Below are 22,342 nucleotides of genomic sequence, written 5' to 3'. Positions count from 1 at the left end.
GTGTCCCCTGACCTTGAGCTCCCCCAGCTGAAACAGCCCATAGGCTTGGCAATGAGACAGTTGGCAAGTATGCAGCTCCCCTGGCCTGGAGCTCCTGGTGTGCTGGCCGGCACTTCTGAGGGCCAGGATTACAAGAGCAGGAACAGGCTGGGTATCCGTGGAGCAGCAGAAACAGGCCTGGGGAGTTCTTAGCAGGCGGGATGGCCTGGGGCTGTGCATGCAGAAGGGGATCTGGTTCCAGAGCCGTGCACGGTGGCCCCAGAGCTGCTGTGTACTGCTTCCTGGAGCTGGACTGTGCTGCACTTAATCCCTGTGGCTCCTGAGAGTCCTTTCGTAATCATTACTTCCAGCCATTTATGAAGTTTAAAATGACCTTTATTTTTGACCTTGAGGTGGTTCTAAACCATAAACATTTGTGCTTAAGTGGCTCTGATGTCTTGCTAATGGGCTTTACTGAGCACTGCTCTCTGGAAAAGAGCTGGAGAAGGAAGGGTTCTGTGATACCAACACCCCAAATAGGATCATTGTTGACATTTTGCTATGTATCCTATCATGTATCCCCTTTGGCTGAACAACCATGTAGCCACACAGTTGCTACCACAGTTACACGGTAAATGCTACATATATTTTCTGTAAACCTGAGCCCTGCCAGCCACTGGACTGACCCTGCACCCTGGGCTGCAAGAAGGTTGCAAATATGGGCTCCTGCAGCAGGCACAGCAAGCACGGGGCTGTTTGAAACATTTTCTGTTCTCTAGTTACTATGTGTATGTGTAAACTGCTTCTCAATCCTTGTATTTGCTGTAGTCCTAATACTGATGTAGATGAATCCCGTGTGCAATGGAAATGGCCCTTTGACGTATCAGCTACACGTATGCGATATCCCTACAATTTAGCTTTTTGTGCTCCATGTGTAAGTTCCCTTTTTGTCATAGAATAAAAATCTTTGGGTCTGTTGTGATTCCCTTTTCTGAGACCTGCAGTTTAGCCAGAATCACCAGAGCCCTCTCTCCTCCTCCCCCTGCCCCGGAGCCTGCTCTATCCCCACTCCTGACAGTAGCTGGGGACACAGTGGCATGGGTCTAGCCTCAGGGCCCCTCCCTGCCTTCCTCTTCTACATTCTAATGCCAGCCAGGAGCCCAATCAAAGAACGCAAGCCAAACCTAAGAAGAGACAGATGGAGGAGAGCCCCAGTCCAGTGGGGCAGAGCTCTAGTCAGATGGAGGAGGGCTGCAGGTGACGCCCTCAGGAGTCTCTGGACCCCAAAGCCGTCCGAGAGCAGATGGCGGAGACCAGGATTTGAGTCCTGAAGGCAGCACCGTTCTCACGTCTGTAGGCAGCAGGCCCAGTTAGGGAAGCAGCAGCAGCAGCAGCAACAGAGCGGCGGCCAGGCCGAGAGGCTGGACCCCGCGTGCCGCCCGGCTCAGCTCCACTTCCACAGGGTAGTGGTCGCTGACGTTGAGGGCCTGGGGGGCGGGCAGCGAGACAGAGCGTCAGTGCCAGGGCTGAGGCGCTTCCCTGGGAAGCCGTTCCTGTCTCCCCCTTTACCTCCTCCTCGGTGAGTCCGAAGCTCCCGGGGAAGTCAAAGGCGGCAGCGGAGCGCAGCAGGCTCTGGCAGCGCTCGCCGTGCAGCACGATGCGGTCATACGCGCAGTGGGTGCTGGCACGCACCGTGGTGTCCTCCCCGTCGGGGATCACCCAATGGAAGCCTTCCTGCGTCCGCAGCACCAGCTCACCTATGCGCTTTTTGGTCAGCGAGCCGCAGTCAGCGTTGAAGTCCCCAAGCAAGATCATGTCCTGGAGAGGGGGTGGCGGTCAGGCCGGGCCACCCAGCCATCATGTCCCCGGCCCTCCCGCGCAAGCTGCCCCCGCCCTACCTTGCTCTGCCAGTGCTTGGAGACGTCCAGAAACACATCGTACAGGGCGTTCAGCTCTTTCTCCACGGTCTTCGGACTGGTGTGCAGCGGGACCAGCACCAGGCTGGGGAGGACTGCAAGACCCCGGGGACGGAGGACTCACATCCTCTCCTGGCCACTGCCCACCCCGACTCTTCTCAGTAACCGAGCGCTTAGTAGAGCCAGCCAGGTCCTCCTTCCAGCTCCCAGATAGCAGGGTCACCCCTCTCCCCTTCCTACCCTCGCTGGGGAAGGTGAACCGGGCCACAAAGGGCTCCCGGGCGAAGAGATCATCCTCGTCATTGTACACGTAGGAATCCAGGACCTGTGTCTTGTGCGACCTGGGGGAGCAAGGGATGGGAAGCAGTGGCCTCACATCATGGATTCTGGTTTGCAAGTGGCCACAACCTTCCTCGCCTTTTTCCTAGAACCTGTTTTTTATTGAGCTAGAATTCACATACCTGGAAGTTACCTGTTTAAAACGCACAATTCAGTGGTGTTTAGTACATTCACAGGTTGTGCAACCATCACCACAATCAATTTTAGAACCTTTTTATGGCCCCAAAGAGAAACCTTGCACCCGTGGCAGCCGCTCCCCAGTCCCCTCCTCCTCAGCCCCCCCAGGCAGCCACTGATCTACTTTCTGTCTCTGTACACGGATACTGCCTTTCATTTATCCAGTGCGCAGCCGATGGACACTTGCACTGTCATTTTTACTTCGGGGCCGTTACGAGCGTTCCCATGTGGCTGTGTTTCTGTCCCCCCTGCGCCATTACTTTGAAGTGAATTCTACACATCGTATGATTTCATCTATACAAATAGGCCTCCTGACCTGACCACTCCCCTTGCCCTCTCCATCCTGATCCTAGAGGGCTCTGCCGCCGCCAGGCTGTCCTAAGGACTTCGGGCTGTCTCCAGAAACCGGGCCTGTCCAAGGCCCACAGGGAGCCCCTGTTGTTGGGTCTCTTCCCAGAAGTGTCAGCCAATTCCCAAAGAGGACGCCAGCCTTGCCCTGAACCGCATTCCCAGGTTCACTCCCAGCTGCGCCCGCCTCGGGCGGTGCGTGCCGGCGCCCGAGTTCCTGGCGCCTCTCGGCCCTGCGGAGGGCCCCACCTCTGTGCACGGAGAAGGCAGGCCTCTTGCTGTAGGGACATATGGGCACCAGAGCTGAGTAGGGCAGAGGAGAGTAAGATCCCCAGGTACAATCAGTGAGGAGAAAAAGTGCAATGAGAAGGTGAGGGCCACCCCCGGGGGGGAGCACCAGTTGCCCCGGCTGCCCTCCGCGCTTACCGGTAGACGTACACGTACTTCTCCATGTACGTGCTGCGCCCCAGTGAGGGGCTGCTCAGCAAGGTGTAGGACCCGGACTCATCAAATCTGCCGCGATAGGGAAAGCCAGGCTCAGGGACCCTGCGGCTCTGGTCGGGGCGGATCAGACCCACAGAGCCCTCCTCACCGATTGAGTTCTCGAAGCAGGAGGGACATAGCACTGCCAGAAGAGTCCACTACTTCCTGAAGCACCATGATATCACAGCGAACCAGGATCTGCAGGACACCAGGAGGGCCAGCCCCACTCAGCGCCGGCGACCCCAAGGGGAAGGTGTGGTCCCTGGGGAACTGGCACTTTTGTGGCCAAGGGTGCTGTGGCTCTCCGGCTGAAGCCCACAGAGAGCACTGGGACCAGAGAGGACCTGGGAGGACACCGAGTGCCACCCCATCCACACCGCACCCGTATCACAGAGGAGGAGACTGAGGCCGATGACAGGGAAGGAGCGTGCTCCACATCTCCAGACCCATGTCTCTTGTTGTCCCCTCTTCTCTCGGAAATGCCCCTGGTCAGGCAGGGCAGGGGCTTCGGGCTGTGGGCACAGCTTTCCTTCAGGGATGAACGTACCCGGACCAACGTGTCCATCACATGTTCCCTGGCCGCCTTCGTGAGCGTCAGCCGCTGGGCATTGAAGGCACAGATGCGAAAGGCCTCGACCCCACCGGGCAGGAGAAGCAGGAGCACCGCCGGGTAATGCATGGCTGGGTGTGCGACGCCAGGGCCCTCGAGGGAGCCCAGGCTGTCCCAGGGTACACTCCCAGCTAGGCTCGGTTCTGCTTCTGGAAGGACATGGCAGTGGGGGACAGAGGAAGTGACGCCCGTCCTGCTGCCCAGCACCAGCCTCCCGGAGCTGCCAGCATTGCAGATCTCCCGCCTTTCTCCCTGCGGACGCTTTCCAACATTGGCACATATGGCTTGACTTTCACGCCTAGTGTGGAGCCCAAGGAGGGGCTTGAACTCGCGACCCTAACGTCAAGATTTGGGCTCAGATCAAGAGTTTTATCCTGCTTTCAATCCTTTCGCATATATATCCAGAAATGGAACTGCTGGATCATACAGTCATGCTAGGTTTAGTTTTTTTGAGGAGCTGCTATACTATTTTCCATAGTAGCTAAACCCTTTTTTTGCATTCCCACCGGCAGTACACAAGAGTTCAACCTCACAGTTAACTCCAGCTTTTCACCATCATTAGCAGTAGGAGGATCGCCTTCACACAGATCTCTTTCCACTTGTGAGATGATATCAGCAGAATTGTTGGGTTCAAGGGCGTGTACATTTAAAATGATCTCAGCTATGCCAAATCACTCACTGCAGTGTGTGATGGGGCCCCTTTCCCACACCCCCGCCACACTGGATACCCCTTCTTGTTCATCCTGCCAGCTGAAAGGCCCCTCTTTCGCAGCGTCTCTTGGTTAATCTTTGTTTCAGATGCACCCAAACTTTGTCCTGTCACTTGGGCTCAGCCCCTTGCTCTGCTCCTGCTCTCTGTGACATTCTCAGTAAGCAACATTAAGTCCCTCTACTTCTGTCTGCCTCCTTCTCTCTGTCACCTTTGTAACTAAACTCAAGGGGTTCGCCACTTGGGGTGCGCCGAATGGAACACAACCTAAGGAAGTGTTGAAAGCAAAGAACTGTTTGCTTCTTGTTACAAGTAAGGCGACAGGGAGCTAGCTCCAAAAGCACTGTCTCCCCGTGGGGTTAATTCAGGAAGCTTTTATCCAGTGTATTAGGGGGTGGGGGCAGGGAGCTGGCAGAGGGACTTTTGGTTCAATTGTGTGTGCCTAGCATGTCGACATGCTAGTGCACACATCTGTTGGAAAAATGGTGGAAAACTCTGCCTATGGAAGATTTTATATTATACGACTATAAATTTTATATTATAAAACTAATTTTTTTAATGTTTATTTATTTTTGAGAGAGACAGAGCATGAGCGGGGGAGGGGCAGAGAGAGGAGACACAGAATCTGAAGCAGGCTCCAGGCTCCGCGCTGTCTGCACACAGATGTGGGGCTTGAACTCACGAATGGTGAGATCACGACCTGGCCGAAGTCAGACACCCAACTGACTGCGCCACCCAGGCGCCCTTAAAATTATTATAATGAACTAAAGGTAGTTATTTTAAGACAACTTGGGGGGGGGGGCTTCTGTGGTCAGCTCCGATCCAGCCCCAAGTGGCTCACGTGAGGAGCTTCGAGGCGAGACACAGCCAGCAAGGGGCTATGGGACGAAACACCTAGCTAGCTGGGTGTCTCCTTGGCTGGAACTGTTGGTTCTGGAAAACAAACCATATTCCTTCTCTGCTTTTGTCCCTTCCCCTCCTCCCTTCTGCTCATAACTTTCTGCCCTCTTATTTGAGTAACTTCCCACTGCATCCTAGCTAAGGCTTTGTCACCTTCCCCCTCGGGCTCACTTTCTGCCTCAACCAAGGCTCTGCCTGTCTGTATTTCTCCCTGTCTCTTCTCTGTTCTCCCCTCTTTGTCATGCAGTCTCTGTGCATCTCCTTCATATTCCTGGCTGGGCCGAATGCCTGTCTCTCCCTGGCCACCTGCTCTGTCACTCATGCTGGTGGGGCGGGGTGGGGGGAAGATGGGGGCTGCCCTGGTTACTATTCTGGGATGTATGTGGACATTTGAGCAGCCCTGGGTGGTTTAGGGAAGGCCTGGAGGCTCTGGGGCCAAGGGTCCCCACAAGGGCTGAAGGCAAGAAGAACCGGAGAGTGACTGTTCCTGGACTCGGCCCAAAGCCCAACCCAGGCTCCCAACACCAAGCCTTGGCCACAGCCCTGGGGCACCCTTCCCCTTTCACCCCTCTCCCCAGTCTGGGGGCAACTTCCTCCCTCCCTCTGCTTAGAGGGCGCCCATACCTACTCAGACCAGCTCAGGTCCACGCGTGCCTTGGCTGTAAGCAGACCAGCAGATCACCACACCCTCAGGGAATCGCAGCAGCTCTCTGGGCAGGAACCCGAGGGAGAAAGGAGAAAAGAGGAAGAGGCGGCCTTCCCGACCCACCCGTCCGTCCGGGTCAGGCCGTCGCCCCACCCTTCCTGGAGCTTGGGCTCTTCCCCGGGCTGGGCCGGCCCCCCGACCCCGCCTTCCCTGACCCGCCTGGAAGCAGGCGCTGGCAGAGGCCGGGAGCTGTGGGCGGATGACAGACCTGTGAGTCACAGAGGGTGATGGAGTCTCAGCATTCCCATAACGAGTGGTTTCCTGTGCCAAGGCCGCGCAGCGAGGAGGAGCTGCTTGGAGAATGCAAACCCGGAGCTGTGCTCTCCCGGGCCCAGCGCTCAGCCCCTGACATGGGCTGCCTCCAGGCATCCTCTGGCAGAGAACAAGCGAGAGCTGGAGCTCGTGCCCAACGTAGCCTGGGCACCCGAGCACAAGAGCTTTCTCTCCACGTCCTCAGGCTGGTTGTCAGGGTGGGTGCACACTCCTAAGTGCTCTGGAGACCCCAAGTGAGCGACAGTCAGCGCGGGAACTGGGCACCACTGCAGTCAAGGCTGGACTGAGGAACTGTCCCCAAGAGAAGGGGAGAACAAAGCTGGCAGCTCGGTGTCCCGTGTGGTCCTGCACTGTCGCTGTTGGGACGACCAGGGGATTCATTGGAGTCTGTGGCCTGGCGGCGGGTCCTCACCGATGATTGCAGTGTGGTCCCGTTGTTGGCCGGACCCATGCGCATGAGCACATTAGGATTGCAGTGGTGATGAGAACACTAGAAACACTGTTTTATTCATTAATCAACTTAGTTTTTAAAGTTTATTTATTTTGAGAGAGAGAGAGAGAGAGAGAGAGAGAGAGAGAGAGTCCGAGAGCACTTGTGAGTGGGGGAGGGGCAGAGAGAGAGGGAGAGAATCCCAAACAGGCTCCTCGCTGTGAGATCATGACTTGAGCTGATACCAAGAGTCCCACGCTTAAACAATTGAGCCACACAGGCTCCCCAGAAGCATTTTTAAAAATCAATAAAACTGTGCTTCAAAATTTAAAAAACACGGGCATCTGGTTGACTCATAAGTGCACCATGTGACTCTTGATCTCAGGGTGGTGAGTTCAAGCCTCATGGTGGGTGTAGAACATACTTAAATTAAAAAGGGGCGCCTGGGTGGTTCAGTTGGTTAAGCATCCGACATTGGCTCAGGTCATGATCTCACAGTTTGCGAATTCAAGCCCCTCACTGGGCTCTGTGCTGACAGCTCAGAGTCTGGAGCCTGCTTCGGACTCTGTGTGTCCCTCTCTTTCTCTGCCCCTGTCCCGCTTGCACTCTGTCTCTCAAAAGTAAATTAACATTAAAAAAAAAAAAAAAGGAATAGGGGCACCTGGGTGGCTCAGTTGGTTAAGCATGCAACTTTGGCTCAGGTCATGATCTCACAGTTTGCGAATTCAAGCCCCTCACTGGGCTCTGTGCTGACAGCTCAGAGTCTGGAGCCTGCTTCGGACTCTGTGTGTCCCTCTCTTTCTCTGCCCCTGTCCCGCTTGCACTCTCTCAAAAGTAAATTAACATTAAAAAAAAAAAAAAAGGAATAGGGGCACCTGGGTGGCTCAGTTGGTTAAGCATGCAACTTTGGCTCAGGTCATGATCTCACCGCTGGTGAGTTCGAGCCCCACGTCAGGCTCTGTGCTGACAGCTCAGAGCCTGGAGCCTGCTTCCGATTCTGTGTCTCCCTCTCTCTCTTCCTCTCCCCTGCACGTGCTCGCTCTCTTTCTCTCAAAAATAAATAAACGTTAAAAAATTTTAAAAAAAGGAATAAAAACAAAACAAAAAGACTGTTTAACAGATATAGGGCTTTCTTCCAGGGTGATAAACATGTTTTGTAACTAGTTAGAGATAGTGGTTGACGGCAGTGGGAATGTACTGACATAAAATACTATATTACATATATTATGCAGAGTATTTCGTTTATTATATGCCATATGTTGCTGCATATACATTACATATTACATCTACACATATGGTACAAATCTGTACTATTTTAATCCTTTAAAATTATATAATGTAACATGTATAACATCGTATATATGTTGTATATATAAAATACGGTATATAGCAGAAATCGGTATCAAAATACCACAAAACGGCGAATTCCGTTATATAAATTTTGCCTCCATAAAAATAAAGGGGAAAAAAAGCGAAAGTAAGGTCCCCGCCAGCTCCGACCTTTAGCGGCGTCGGCTAATTGTGCTGCGTAGCCCAAATTGCCTCTCGGACCTTTCTGTGGCCGAATTAAGGGGACAAAAAGGGAGCGCGCACTCCAGCGGCCGGGACTCCACCTCGCGCTGGAGCGGGGCGGGGCGGGGCGACGCAGCCCGCGGGCCCGCCCACGCTGCCGTCAAGCGGCCTGAGAGCGTTTTGCGACAGGCAGCCGGGAGCCGGGCCCCGTCGCTGGCTCGCTTTCCGGCCGGGGCGCGGGGCGCCTGGGTGCCGCCGCCGGCCCCTCTCGCTTCTCCCTGGGCCCCCTGGCTCCTGACCCCGGTGGCGGCTGGTCTGTGGCGAGAGGTCGGGCCGGGCCGGCTCTGGCCTGACCTGCGAGGTGACCTTGGTCGAGTCCCCGGTCGCGCGGAGCCGCGGCGCCCGTGTGTGGCGCGGGCCCGTCAGGGACCCAGTTCCCCCGCGGCCGAGAACACAGATCTAGAGCGCCCCCCGCCCCAGGCTGCCCCGTGGCAGGGGAAGCGCCAGGCCGCCTGGGGCGGAGCGGGGGAGCTCGGTCTGGGTGGGGGAGATGCCACTACGTGTGAAATGGCCGTTCCCCGCGGTGCCGCCGTTCACCTGGACCCTGGCCAGCAGCGTCGTCATGGGCCTGGTGGGCACCTACAGCTGCTTCTGGACCAGTGAGTGGGCCTGAAGCCGAGGCAGGGTCGGCCACGGCTGTCCACGCCCAGCCAGAGTTGGGGTTCGGGGTTGTGGGTGCGGGCCGGGGCTAGTTTGGCTGGGGGGAGCCCTGGGCCCCAGGGACAGCGAGGCCAAGACCCCTCCCCACAGTCCGTCTCTCCCCCCAGAGTACATGAACCACCTCACCGTCCACAACAAGGAGGTGCTGTACGAGCTCATCGAGAACCGAGGCCCAGCCACACCCCTCATCACTGTTTCCAATCACCAGTCCTGCATGGATGACCCTCATCTCTGGGGTACCTGGCACCAGTGTTCTGGGCACAGGGAAGCATGGAGAGACCCCGGGAGGGCGCCAAACAAAAGCAGAACAAACTCCCTTCTCACAGGGCTCTGTACATAGCTCTGGCACTCCTGTTTCTGGGGTGTCCTGCCCCAGGAGTCAAAATATGATTTCTGGCCTGGTCGGTATCCTCTCCGAACATGATTTGGAGACGGCCTCAGAAATTTGGAGGGAATGAGCAAGTGGGGGAGTGACTGCAGGGCAAGATGTGACGGCCTCTTTAGTTTGATGCATCAGGCCCGTGGAACCCTCTATCCTCTGTAAACCATTGAAGGTCCCACAGAGTAGTGGAACACATCTGAGAACCATAGGGTGTCCTGGCAAGGAGAGTCTAGGCTACAGGCTGGGAGACCTGCGTCCTGGTTCCGGGTTTGTTCCAGGCTGAGTTTGTACCTTTCAACTCCCCTCATTTGGGAGCCCACTTCGCCACCTAGAAGTTCCTGCTCTGCTGACTTCATAGTCTCCAGTAACCCAAATGGCTGGCTCAGGGGGTGCCCAGGGCCTGTACGGATGACTGCAGGTCAGACTGTCACGGGAAGTCAGTTGGTCAAATTGCAGCCTTTCCGAGCTCACCCTGGCCATCAGGCAGAGAAGGGTCTGTACGTTGCCACACGCAGATCCCTGGAGGCCAACAAGGAGGCTTTAGAGCCATTCAGTAACCTGCACTCGGGTGGTGGCACTAACAGTGGGGGGACAAGTGTACAAGACTACACAGTGTCAAAATATATCAGTGTGGTAGGCAGGCCAGATGTGACTGTTAAGATACGGGTTGGGGTGGGAGAGAAGAACGAGCCAGGGACAACCTGAGGGTCCAGCCCAAGGGTCTATAACATGGCACTTTGGGCCACGTATAAATGGTAGAGCTGCTGCCCTTGTTCCTCATTTCCTGAAACTGGGAGCGAACAAGATGCTCTCTGCGGACAAGGCAGGTTGGGTCATGAAGCCTTTCCTTCTCTAGGGATCCTGAAACTCCGCCACATCTGGAACCTGAAGTTGATGCGTTGGTGAGGAGGAATGGGCCCCTCGCAGTGGGCCTGGCAGGCCTCACCCGTCTCTGCCCAGATTTGCCCTCCTCCTGCTCTGCCCAGGAGGCGGCGTCCAGCAGTACAGGCAGGGCACGGGGTGGGGTTCCACAGGCCCTCCTGTGCCGCATTTCCACATTGCCACTGATGTCAGGCACCATGCTGGGGGGACGGCAGGGCATTAGGGTGCAGGAGCCAGGGATGACTGCGTCTGTCCCTTCTTCAGGACCCCCGCGGCTGCAGACATCTGCTTCACCAGAGAACTACACTCCCGCTTCTTCAGCTTGGGCAAGTGTGTGCCTGTGTGCCGAGGTGAGCTCCGTGGGCGAGTAGATGCAGGGAGGCACTTCTGGGGCCTTTTTGGGCTTTATTTGCAACGGGGACTGTGGCTAGTGCTTCTGGCTTAGCAGCACTGGGCGTGGAGGGACCCAGCCAGGACACACAGCCTGGGAACAAAGGGAGCCAGGAGCCGCTGCTCCACTGGTGTGAGTCCCAGTTGTATTGCGTGGCTGCCGCAGACGTGGCAGTGGCTGCCGGAGGAGTGATGGCTTCTTGGGGAGCACTCATGCCCTGGGACTGCCTAAGGGTTGTGTGAAGCCGGGACTCTGGCGTTAGAAGTCACGAGGCATTGGCCACAGCCTCTTCCCTCGAGGGTGTTGCCAAGAGACCCGCTGATGGCACCGCAGTGTCATCGGTCTGTGGTGGGCGCTGCGGGCTTTGGGGTAACAACCAGGCTTGCGAGGTGAGGGTGTGACAGATGTGAAGGTTCCAGAACAATCACGTTAAGCATGTTGGACTCTGTTCTGTCATCTGGGTAGTGATGCGCTTCCAGATCTGTTCTTCCCAGAGAGCACCCTGGCTTCAGCATGGCTGGTGGCTGCAAGCAGAGCCCGGTAGAGGCAGGGAGCCGGATGAGGGGCTATCGCAGTGATCCTGGCAGCAGAGCATGGTAGCGGGCCTCTGGGGGCCACTACAGACAGCTGGACAAGGGCAGCATTCTGGACGCAAAGTTGACGGGACTTGTTGATAGATTGGCTATGGTGGAGGGGGGGAGGAGAAGACGGCCCACAGGTGACACTTGGTGACATCTGACGCTGAGCCACTGGGAGGAGGGGACGAAGGGAATGCAGTGCGGGGGTTGGGAGGGGAGGGGAGTTCCGCTGTGCACGTGTTTCACGTGAGGAGGCCGTACCCCGAGGAGGGGAGCAGTCCCGGAGGCAGTGGGACGTGCGGTTCTGGAACGCAGAAGGGCACTTGAGAAGATGTTGGGGACCCAATCAGCGACAGAGTGGCAGAAGTAGAGGAGAGATGGCAGAGAGGGAGAGCAGACAGAGAGCGGGGGCCCGGATGGCACCTCAGAGCACAGAGGGAGAGACAAGCCACCAAGGCAGCAAAGTGTCCTGTTTGTGGCCAAAGTGAAATGTGGTCAAATGCAATGAAGTTACCTCAGTCGAGGGCTTTTAACGCGCACTCCTCCAGGCCCTGAGAGCTACTGTAGGCACACAGCTGCCTTGAGCGCTTGCTCTTGCTGCTGCCTTTGGAGGAGACTTCGTTTCTCTAAAACACAAGCGGAAGCTACAGTGTTGCGGCTAGCGACCATGGCCTTGTTTACCACACCCCGCTCTCGGACATGGGGACTCTGCTCGGAGACTCCCGTCCCTGAGCCTCAGGTCGTCTCTTCTGCAGGCTCGCCCAGATGTCTTCCGTGTGCACGTTTCTGAAACGTTTTACTTATTTGTTATTTTTAATGTTTATTTGAGAGAGAGAGCACGCACAAGCTGGGGAGGGGCAGAGAGAGGGGGACAGAGGATCTGAAGCGGGCTTCGTGCTGTCAGCGCAGAGCCCGACCCAGTTCTTACAAGCCGTGACACCGTGACCCGAGCCGAAGTCGGACGCTTAAGCGACGGCCACCCGGGCGCCCCCATTTGCTATTTTTAAAGTTTATCCTTTTTTGAGGAATCTCTATACCCAACATGGGGCTCGAACTCATGACGCCAAGATCAAGAGTCACATGCTCTTCTGACTGAGCCAGTCAGGCCCCCTCCATGTCCAATTCTTGTCTTGTTCTTCTTTTGGTCTGCATCCAAGTGCTATTGCACTATTAAAAACCGAAAAGAAAATCTTAGTGCTAAGCACTTTCAGTGAGAGAAGGTGGGCAGGGACAGGTTATTTATTAAACGTATTCGATGTGCAGCCAAGAGCTCACGTGGTAAAGCAAAGGAAGTATGTGGCATGCTTGGCTTTTGTATTCTAGAACATTCCATCCCCCCAGCATAGGCCTTATGATATGACATGAAGTATGGAAGTGGTGTTGTACAAGCTTTTCTTTTTTCTTTTTTCATTGAACTATAGTTGACAACGTGTTACATTAGTTCCATGTGTACAACACGGTGACTGGAACTCTGTACATTATGCTGTACTCACAAGTGTGAATTTTGTGACCATACAACACTATCACAACACCATTGACTATATTGCCTATGCTGTGCCTTCCATCCACATGACTTCTATTCAGCCCATAGCTGGGAGGCTGTATGTCCCACTCTCCTTCATCGATTTTGCCCATCCCTCCACCCCTGCCCCTCTGGCAACCTCAATTTGTTCTCTGTATTTATGGGTCCGTTTCTGCTTTTTCTTTGTTTATCCATTTGTTTTGATTTTGATATTCCACACAAGTGAAATCATATGGTACTTATTTTTTTCTGAATTATTTCACTTAGCATGATACCCTCTAGGTCTATCCGTGTTGTTGCAGATGGCAAGATCTCATTCTTTTTTTATGGCTGAGTAATTTTCCACTGAGTGTGTGTGTGTGTGTGTGTGTGTGTGTGTGTGTGCGCGCCTGTGTCTGTCTACGTATACACCGCATCTTTATTCATTCATCTGTCGATAGACACAAGGATTGTTTCCCTATCTTGCCTATTGGAAAGCTGCAATGAGCAGGGGTGCATATCTTTTCAAATTAGTGTTTTTGTTTTCTTTGGTTAATAGGAGTGGAATTACTGGATCATATGCTATTTTTATTTTTAATGTTTTTTGAGAGAGAGAGAGAGAGAGAGAGAAAGTTAGTGAGAAGGGGGGGCAGTGACAGACAGGGACAGAGAGAGAGAGAGGGAGAGAGGGAGAGAGGGAGAGAGGGAGGGAGGGAGAGAGAGAGAGAGAGAGAGAGAGAGAGAGAGAGAGAGAATCCCAAGCAGGCTCTTCACTGTAGTACAGAGCCCAACATATGGCTCAAACTCAAGAACCATGAGATCACAACCTGAACCAAAAGCAAGAGTCAAATGCTTAACAGACTGAGCCACCCTGGTGCCCCTATTTTTATTTTTATTTTTTTGAGGAAGCTCCATACTGTTTTCCACAGTGGCTGTACCAATTTACATTCCCGCCAACAGTGCATGAGGGTTCCTTTCTCTCCACGTCCTTGCCAACACTTGTTATTTCTTGTCTTTTTGATACAAGCCATTCTGACAGCTGTGAGGTGATCTCTCATCGTGGTTTTGAGTTGTAATTCCCTGATGGTGAGTGATGTTGAGCATCTTTCCACGGGTCTGTTGGCCATCTGGATGTCGTCTTTAGAGAAATGTCTAGCTTTGTAAATTGGATTATTTGATTTTTTTGGTGTTGTGTAGGTTCTTTACACAGTTTGGATGTTTGGATATTAACCCGTTATTGGAAATATCATTTGCAAATGTCTTCTCCCATTCAGTAGGTTGCCTTTTCGTTTCGTTGACGGTTTCCTCTGCTTTGCTGTACAAGAGCCTTTTACTTTGACGTAGTTGCAAGAGTTATTTTTGCTTTTATTTCCCTTCTCTGAGGAGATGTATCTAGAAAAAGGTCGCTAAGGCCAGTGACAAAGAGATTACTGCCTATGTTTTCTTCTAGGAGTTTTACAGTTTCAGGTCTCACATTCAGGTCTTTAATCCATTTTGAGTTTATTTTTGCGTATAGTGATAGAAAGTGGTCCCGTTTCATTCTTTCGCATGTAGCTGTCCAGTTTTCCCAGCACTATTTATTGAAGAGATTGTCTTTTCCCCATTGTGTATTCTTGCCTCCTTTGTTGTAGATTAATTGATGACATAAGCATGGATTTATTTCTGGGCTCTCCGATCTGTTCTGTTGATCTGTATGTGTTTTTGTGGCATACCGCTCTGATTACTACAGGTTTGCAGTATCTCTTGAAATCTGGGATTGTGCCGCTTCAAGATAGCTTTGGCTATTCGGTGTCTTTTGTGGTTTCATACAAATTTTAGGATTATTTGTTCTAGTTTTGTGAAAAATGCTGTTGGTATTTTGATATAGATTGCACTGAATCTGTAGACTAGGGTCATATAGATGTTGGAACAATATTAATTCTTTCAATCCATGAGCATGGAATATCTTCCAATTTGTGTCATCATCAATTTCTTTCATCAGTGTTTTGTAGTTTTCGGAGTACAAGTCTTTTACCTCCATGGTTGAGTGTATTCCTAGGTATTTTGTTCTTTTTGGTAGAACTGTAAATAGAATTGTTGTCTTAATTTCTCTTTCTGCTAGTTTGTTATTAGTGTATAGAAATGCAACGGATTCTATATGTTAATTTTGTATCCTGCAGCTTTACTGAATTCCGTTTATTCTAACAGTTTTTGGTGGAGTCTTTAGTTTTCTACATGTAGTATCATGTCATCTGCAAATAGAGACAACTTAATTTCTTCCTTACCAACGTGGATGCCTCTTATTTCTTTTTCTTGTCTGATTTTTGTGGATAGGACTCCCACTACTATGTTGAATAAAAGTGGTGAGAGTGACATTGTTGTCTTGTTCCTGGCCTTCAGAGAAAAGGTCTCAGTTTTTCCCCATTGAGGACGATGTTTGCTGGGGGATTTTCATATAGAAGGCCTTTATTATGTTGAGGTATGTTCCCTCTGAACCAACTTTCTTGAGGTTTTTATCATGAACAGATGTTGCATTTTGTCAAATGCTTTTTCTGCATCTATTGAGATGATCATGAGGTTCTTATCCTTCATTTTGTTAATGTGGTGTATTACATTGATTGATTTGCACATATTTGAACCATCTTTGCATCCCTGGAATAAATACCACTCGATTGTGGTGAATGATCCTTTGAATGTGTTGTTGAATTTTGGTTTCCTGATATTTTGTTGAGGATTTTTGCATTTACCATCATCAGGGATATCGGCCTATAGTTTTCTCTTTTTTTTGTAATGTCTTTGTCTGGTTTGGGTATCAGGGTCATGCTGGCCTTGTAGAATGTATTTGGAAGCTTTCCTTCCTCTTATATTTTTTGGAATTGTTTGAGAAGAATAGGTATCAGGTCTTCTTTAAACGTTTGACAGAATTCACCTGTGAATCCATCTGGTCTTGGACTTTTGTTTGTTGGGAGTTTTTGGATTATAGATTCAAATAATCAGTCACTAGTAGTCGGCCTGTTCAGCTTTTCTATTTGTTCCTGATTCTGTTTTGAAAGACTGTGTGTCTAGGCATGTATCTATTTCTTCTAGGTTGTCCAATTTGTTGGCATATAATTTTTCATAGTAGTCTCTTATAATCCTTTGTTAAATATATTTAAAAATTTTTTAAATTTATTTATTTTGAAAGAGAGGGAGGGCACACAAGCAGGGGAGGGGCAGAGAGAAAGAGAGATAAAGCATCTGAAGCAGGCTCCACACCAGCAGCATGGAGCTTGATGTGAGGCTCGATCTTACAACCCTGGGACCACGACCTGAGCTGAAATCAGCAATTGGATGCTTAACTGACTGAGCCACTCAGGCGCCCTTCTTAGAATACTTTGTGTATCTGTGGTATCAGTTGTTATTTCTCGTCTTTCATTTCTGATTTTATTTATTTGGGTCCTCTCTGTCTTTTTTTTTTAATGTTTATTTATTTTGAGAGAGAGAGAGACAAAGCAGGAACAGGAGAGGGGCAGAGAGAGAGGGAGACACGGAATCCGAAGCAGGCTCCAGGCTCCGAGCTGTCAGCACAGAGTACAACACAGGGCTTGAACCCACGAACCATGAGATCATGACCTGAGCCGAAGTCGGATACCCAACTGACCAAGCCACCCAGGCGCCCCCCCACTCTGGTCTTTATTATTTTCTTCTAAGTTTGGGCTTTGTTCTTCTTCTTCTAGTTCTCTTAGGTATAAAATTAGAGTGTTTATTTGAGATTTTTCATGTTTCTTCAGGTAGGCCTGTATCACTATACATTTCCTTCTTAGAACTGCTTTTGCTGTATCTCAAAGATTTGGGAGCATTGTAGCTTAGTATGAATTTTTATTTCAAGCTGGGTGCAGTTGCACCAGTGGCTCAGAAGGAGATGACACCTCTGAAGCCCACCCCCTACCAGTTAATGCTACCCAAAGTAGGGGAACCAGTGCTCTCACAATGCCCTGAGAAGCTGTGGTGGGTGATTGCTCCTCAACTCCAGCCCGTGAAGAAGCTGCCAGGCCAGGTCCCAATTGGGTTGGGTGGAGACCCCTGGATGCCCCACTAGCACCTTCTAAAGACTCGGCTTTGCAGAGAACAGGTTAAAAGTCCATTTCTTGGTGAACTGGCCTGACATAGTCCCAATGTGTGTCTCCTCCTCTATATGATATGGCTTTCCCTACTCAATAAGTCTGTCTGTCACTGTCCACTATATGGACAAGATCGAGGAGATTCTTAGTACGTGTGGTCACAGTGGTCTCTGAGGGACTCCCAGTTGAAAGCCAGTATATAGCATTAGGTATGTGTGTCTGTGTTGCTGCAAATGCCAGGCCACCTGGGTCTAGTATCATGGTCCCTAGGTGTCTCCAAGGTGAGTGTTACTAGCCTTAGGGCAGCTCCACTCCCCTTCTCTCAGCCTAGCAAGTCTGAGTTTTTCCCAACCCTCAGTGACACTGTGTTCCATTGAATGTTCTCCCTTTTCCAAGAGATCTCGATAACTGAGAGACTAGTTTCAGAGGGAGCAGAGCCCTGTGAGGAGTGAAGCGGTCAGCAGAAGGGAGGGATGGCGGTGGCCGAGGGCTCAGGCAGGGCAGGGAGGCCCAGGAGGGATGGCTGTGGGCACAAGCCTAGCCAAGACCCCAGGAAAGGGTTGCTGTCCAGGATCCTGGGCCCAAGCGAGGCTGGAGATCGTGAGTAGACTTGGTTTGCTCGAGCGGTGCCCTCCGGGCTGGGGGCAGCAGATGGGAGGCTCGCCATAAGGCTGGTGTGTCCCAAGGAGAAAGAAGGCTGCAGGAGCTGGAGAGGGAGGGAGGGCCAGGAGAATGCTGAGCAGATCCCGGAGCCCACGCGGACGCATTCTGTGGGTGTCTGTGGCTCAGTGCCCGAGGCTGTGGCGGGGCCAACAGGTAGAAGGCGGGGTGCAGACTGGTGAGGGAATCGCCAGTTAAGAATTTCAGTTGGAGGGGCGCCTGGGTGGCGCAGTCGGTTAAGCGTCCGACTTCAGCCAGGTCACGATCTCGCGGTCCGTGAGTTCGAGCCCCGCGTCAGGCTCTGGGCTGATGGCTCGGAGCCTGGAGCCTGTTTCCGATTCTGTGTCTCCCTCTCTCTCTGCCCCTCCCCCCTTCATGCTCTGTCTCTCTCTGTCCCAAAAATAAAAAAAAAAAAAAAAAAAAAACGTTGAAAAAAAAGAATTTCAGTTGGAGACTGAGACAACGATGCTGCCTCGCACATGACAGGTACTTAGTTTAGAGAATATTCTGAACAAAGGATGTCGAGGGCACAGCGCAACCGGAGCTGAGTCCCCAGAGAGTTCTCGGAGGACGTCCACGTGGATGGTGTGGTGGAGGATGAGGAAGTCCTTGAGCTGCTGCTTCATTCCCAGGGGAAGGAGGGAGCCCGAGAGAACGGGGACTGATGGCGCATGCCTTCTCTTGGCAGGAGACGGTGTCTACCAGAAGGGAATGGACTTCATTTTGGAGAAGCTCAACCATGGGGACTGGGTGCACATCTTCCCAGAAGGTCAGTACAGTTGGCGGGGTTGCACACCACCCCAGCTGCCAAGCCTCATCTCTGTCCTCTCTCTCCACAGGGAAAGTGAACATGAGCTCTGAGTTCCTGCGCTTTAAGTGGGGTAGGCACTGCTGGCCTCGTGTGGCTGGGTCGGACGGTGGCAGATGGGGCAGATGGGTGTGCTGGTTGTAGTGGGAAGGGGGCAGGTGCTGAGACGAGGGCTCGACTGGCAGAGGAGCTGGACCAGGGGAGGTGGTTTTAACCGGAAGACGGCAGGGGTGGCCTGGCTGTAGGCTGGCGCTGAAGCTGTGCTCTTGCTGATGTTCCCGCCTCTCCCCGGGGCAGGAATCGGACGTCTGATCGCCGAGTGTCATCTCAACCCTGTCATCCTGCCACTGTGGCATGTCGGTGAGCACCTGTCTTGGGCCAAGGCTGTGGCCTGGGTGTGGGGGCGGGAGAGGAGGGGCTTCCCTAGGTCTTGGGGGTTTCCCCTGGCTGGCAGGGAGAGGGCCTCTGGGGTAGGGGGCCGGGGCTCCATCTGTTCCCAGGTCACCATGCTCTACCCCATGCCCGCTTCCTGGCCTCTGTCCACTGTGCTGCAGGAATGAATGATGTCCTTCCTAACAGCCCGCCTTACTTCCCCCGCTTTGGACAGGTGCGTAGGGGCTGTTGACCTTCGTGTGTCTGTCTGTCTACCGTGTGCGTCGTGTCTCCCACTCAGCACTGCTGAGGCCAGGTTCAGGAGCTGAGCTTGAAGCTGCAGCAGGGGGACCGAGTGGAACAGAGAGAGAGGGACTTCCTGGCACCAAGGCCAGTAGAAGGAGAGCAAAAGAAATCAGGGTGGGTGGAGGCGGCGAGCCCTGGGGTTTGGATAAGACAGGACATTCAGAGCATGGACCGCAGGATTTGAACAGCACTGAGCCTGGCCACTTTGTCTTAAAGAGGGAGAGTGGCCGTGAGGGAGCATGCGGCAAGTTAGGGGCAGGACTTGGCTTCTGGCTCTCTGGGGTGGTTGGGCCATGGCTGTGGGCACTCTCCCTGTTTCTGTCACCCACTGGTGGCTGGTCTCCTGGCAGAAAATCACCGTGCTGATCGGGAAGCCCTTCAGCGCCATGCCTGTACTTGAACGGCTCCGGGCAGAGAACAAGTCGGCCGTGAGTTGTCTCTCTGCCCTGCCCCCCCCCCCCCCCCACCGCTTCCCTTTGCCACCCGGCAGCTGTCTTAGCCTCTCCCGGCACCCTCAGCCTCCCAGGGCTCCTGGGCAGAGCTCCCTGAGGGCCGCAGGCCAGCCTGAGTCCTTCCCCTCAGGTGGAGATGCGCAAAGCTCTGACGGACTTCATCCAGGAAGAATTCCAGCGCCTGAAGGTCCAGGCGGAGCAGCTGCACGACCACCTGCAGCCTGGGAGATAGACGGTGCCCTCACTTCCTCCTGCAAGGGGGCGGCTGGCCCCCAGGCCCGGGACAGAGGCAGCTCCCACCCAGGCCCTGGCCACCGGCCGCCGGCCACCAGCGCTGTCTCCAGGCTCTTGCCCTGCACAGAGCTGAACTGGGGGACGGACTGATGTTTTGAGCAGATATGTTCTTTTAGACAGATTTGTGCACAACCCCAAACAGGGATCATGTCCCAGCTGGTGAGCATTCCCTCTGCTCTGAGCTGCTTCGGTTGAAGGAAGGGTTTCAGCTACTCCTCCCACTTGGCCACGAGAGGAGGATAAAATTTCGGCAGGGACCTCCTTCCTCCCCCAGAGCTGGCGTCAGGACGGAGGGTACTTGAGTGGGGGCAGGTGGCCAGACCAGAAGTCCGCACAGGACTTCATGAGGCCCTTGGCTTGGCATCCACTCGATAGGCCCGATCCAGGAGCTGCCTCAGCACGTCCTCAGAGACGGCCGTCGGCCACCTCTTCCTTCCGCCCACACTTCCCACAGGCGTGGGGTCCTCAGGCAGGGCCCAGCTCCACGCCGCGAGCAGAAGGGCAGCCTTTTGCCGGAAGTGAAATCCAGCTGGATGGAGCCTGCGGCAAGGGCCTGAGACCCAACCACTCACCCGTGTGCCGGGGCCCAGCAACTGCTCTGTCTTTTCCACCTCCCTGGCATCACCAGAGACCCCTGGGGCCTGGGTTTTCATGTTTTGTAGCCAATAAAGCATCTGTGTCGTGTTTTACCTCTGGCCTCGTCATAAGGGTGGGGATGGGGGGAGGTGACCTGCTGGAAGGCTGGACCCTTAGAGCAACCAGGGCCCTTGAGCAGATGGGCGTCAAGCTCTCAGTGTGCACCAGTCACATAAAACTTCAGTCGTTACCTGTAATCCGCATAACAACCTTGCAAAAGTAGGGATTAATCTCATTTTGCAAAGGAGGCAGAGCGAAGCTAATGGACTTGCTTCCAAAGCCGAATCGAGTAAGGTAAGAAGCAGCAGATAGCAATAGAATCCTCCCCGGGCTTGTTTCCAGGCGGGAGGAGGTCTCCAAAGGGCCCAGCAAGCCTCCACGAGCCACAAGTGCTTTGAGGGGAGGTGGGAAGCGGGACACCTTGGTGGAGCCGGAGACCCTTGAAAGGAGCAAAGACGGGTGGAGGTGCTCTCTGTACAAGCAAAAGCAAATCCTCTGCAGGAAAGTGAGCTCGGTTTAGGTCTCCAGTTCATCCACAAGTTAAACTCAACCCAGAAGACTTCACAAAGGTCACCAAACATAGAGGGAAATGAAGCATTGTACTTATGTCAGCAGAAACAAGAACAGGTTGAAACCTGTGGGAACTTCTGAAATTGACAGGGTCAAACAATATGCAAAATAATAGAAATGTGGAAGGAAAAAAAAGGTAGAACCTGATCAGGACGGCAATTGTGTGTGAATCTACTTATTTCAAAGTAAGAGGTTTGGGGGCACCAGGGTGGCTCAGTCGGTTAAGCGTCTCTTAATTTCAGTTCAGATCATGGTCTCCCTGTTTGTGGGATCGAGCCCTGCATCTGGCTCTGCACTGACAGCGCAGAGCCTGCTTGGGGTTCTCTCTCTGCCCTGCCCCCGCTTGCATGCACTCTCTCAAAATAAATAATTTTTCAATGTTTATTCTTTGAGAGAGGGGGAGAGAGAGAGCACGAGCAACGCAGGGACAGAGAGGGAGACACAGAATCTGAAGCAGGCTCCAGGCTCTGACCGGTCACCACAGAGCCCGGCGTGGGGTTCAAACTCAGGAACTGTGAAATCATGACCTGAGCTGAAGTCGGACGCTTAACTAACTGAGCTGCCCAGGCACCCCAAAATAAACATTTTTTTAAAAAAGGAGTGCCAAAAGGTTTTTTTTTTTTTTTTATTTCTTTTAACGTTTATTTATCATTGAGAGACAGAGCATGAGCATGAGCATGGGAGGGACATAGAGGGGGAGACACAGAATCCGAAGCAGGCTCCAGGCTCCCAGCCGATGAGCAAAGAGCCTGATGCGGGGCTCGAACTCACAAACCTCGAGATCATGAAGTCGCCCCAGGCGCCCCAAAGGTTTTTTTTTTAAAGTAACCAGAAAGGAAAAAAATCACTTGTGGGGAGGGACACATACTGTTGGCTAATTTCCATTTGCAGGTCCAAATGTAATACCACTTTTTCATATATGTCCATTTGAACAAACAACTACAGATATTTACCATATAGATGTTTCTGCAATTAGGTTTTTTCATACAAATTATTTTTCAGAGTAGTTTTAGGTTCACGGCAAAATTTGGCAGGGTGCCTGGGCGGCTCAGGTCATGATCTCATGGTTCGTGGGTTCGAGCCCCACATCGGGCTCTGTGCCGAACTCTTGCTTGGAGCCTGGAACCTGCTTCAGATTCTGTGTCTTCTCCTCTCTCTTCCCCTCCCCTGTTGCGATCTGTCTCACTCTGTCTCTCAAAAATAAATGTAAAAAAATTTTTTTTTAATTTGGCTTGTCCTGTGATTGTGAAATCTACAAATACCATTCACCGTATTAACCAAATAAAGGAAAAAAACCATTGTGGTTATTTCAATAGATACAGAAAGAGT

At 52.7% G+C, this 22,342-nt stretch overlaps 2 protein-coding genes across 3 annotated transcripts; one reads left to right on the top strand and one right to left on the bottom strand.

Moving 5' to 3' along the window:
- Window positions 1-1,055: 1,055 nt before the first annotated feature.
- On the bottom strand, window positions 1,056-6,264 carry DNASE1L1 (deoxyribonuclease 1 like 1). The gene is made up of 8 exons (XM_019439716.2): window positions 6,086-6,264; window positions 3,790-4,001; window positions 3,352-3,440; window positions 3,186-3,272; window positions 2,136-2,236; window positions 1,878-1,990; window positions 1,549-1,797; window positions 1,056-1,466 (listed from the first exon to the last, which is right to left on the bottom strand). Exons 2-8 carry the CDS (start codon window positions 3,919-3,921, stop codon window positions 1,350-1,352), a joined length of 888 nt encoding a protein of 295 aa, XP_019295261.2. The 5' UTR covers window positions 3,922-4,001; window positions 6,086-6,264; the 3' UTR covers window positions 1,056-1,349.
- Window positions 6,265-8,569: 2,305 nt separating this feature from the next.
- TAFAZZIN (tafazzin, phospholipid-lysophospholipid transacylase) lies at window positions 8,570-20,496 on the top strand. 2 transcript variants are annotated; one of them, XM_019439719.2, is made up of 10 exons: window positions 8,574-9,041; window positions 9,210-9,338; window positions 10,341-10,386; window positions 10,631-10,716; window positions 18,264-18,344; window positions 18,415-18,456; window positions 18,681-18,743; window positions 18,938-18,990; window positions 19,412-19,489; window positions 19,644-19,852. In XM_019439719.2, the coding sequence occupies exons 1-10, from the start codon at window positions 8,933-8,935 to the stop codon at window positions 19,743-19,745; spliced, it is 789 nt and encodes a 262-aa protein (XP_019295264.1). In that variant the 5' UTR covers window positions 8,574-8,932; the 3' UTR covers window positions 19,746-19,852. The 2 variants fall into 2 exon arrangements, with proteins under 2 accessions (XP_053747449.1, XP_019295264.1); XM_053891474.1 differs by having other exon boundaries at window positions 8,570-9,041; window positions 19,412-20,496.
- Window positions 20,497-22,342: the final 1,846 nt, after the last annotated feature.

This window comes from Panthera pardus, unplaced genomic scaffold (genome assembly GCF_024362965.1).
Source record: "Panthera pardus isolate Hobbes unplaced genomic scaffold, ASM2436296v1 HiC_scaffold_27, whole genome shotgun sequence".
Lineage (NCBI taxonomy): Eukaryota > Metazoa > Chordata > Mammalia > Carnivora > Felidae > Panthera > Panthera pardus.
The sequence above is the reverse complement of the archived record's forward strand: the minus strand, read 5'-3'. Positions and strand labels throughout refer to the sequence as shown.

Bases quoted from the DNA above. Each gene is read 5' to 3' on its own strand.
- DNASE1L1 (XM_019439716.2), bottom strand. From the start codon at position 3,921: ATGCATTACCCGGCGGTGCTCCTGCTTCTCCTGCCCGGTGGGGTCGAG. The intron at 2,237-3,185 runs GTAAGCGCGGAG...TTGCTCCCCCAG, and splicing joins AAGTACGTGTACGTCTACCG to GTCGCACAAGACACAGGTCC. The intron at 1,798-1,877 runs GTAGGGCGGGGG...CCCCCTCTCCAG, and splicing joins CCAAGCACTGGCAGAGCAAG to GACATGATCTTGCTTGGGGA.
- TAFAZZIN (XM_053891474.1), top strand. From the start codon at position 8,933: ATGCCACTACGTGTGAAATGGCCGTTCCCCGCGGTGCCGCCGTTCACC. The intron at 9,339-10,340 runs GTACCTGGCACC...TTCCTTCTCTAG, and splicing joins GGATGACCCTCATCTCTGGG to GGATCCTGAAACTCCGCCAC. The intron at 18,345-18,414 runs GTCAGTACAGTT...CTCTCTCCACAG, and splicing joins GGTGCACATCTTCCCAGAAG to GGAAAGTGAACATGAGCTCT.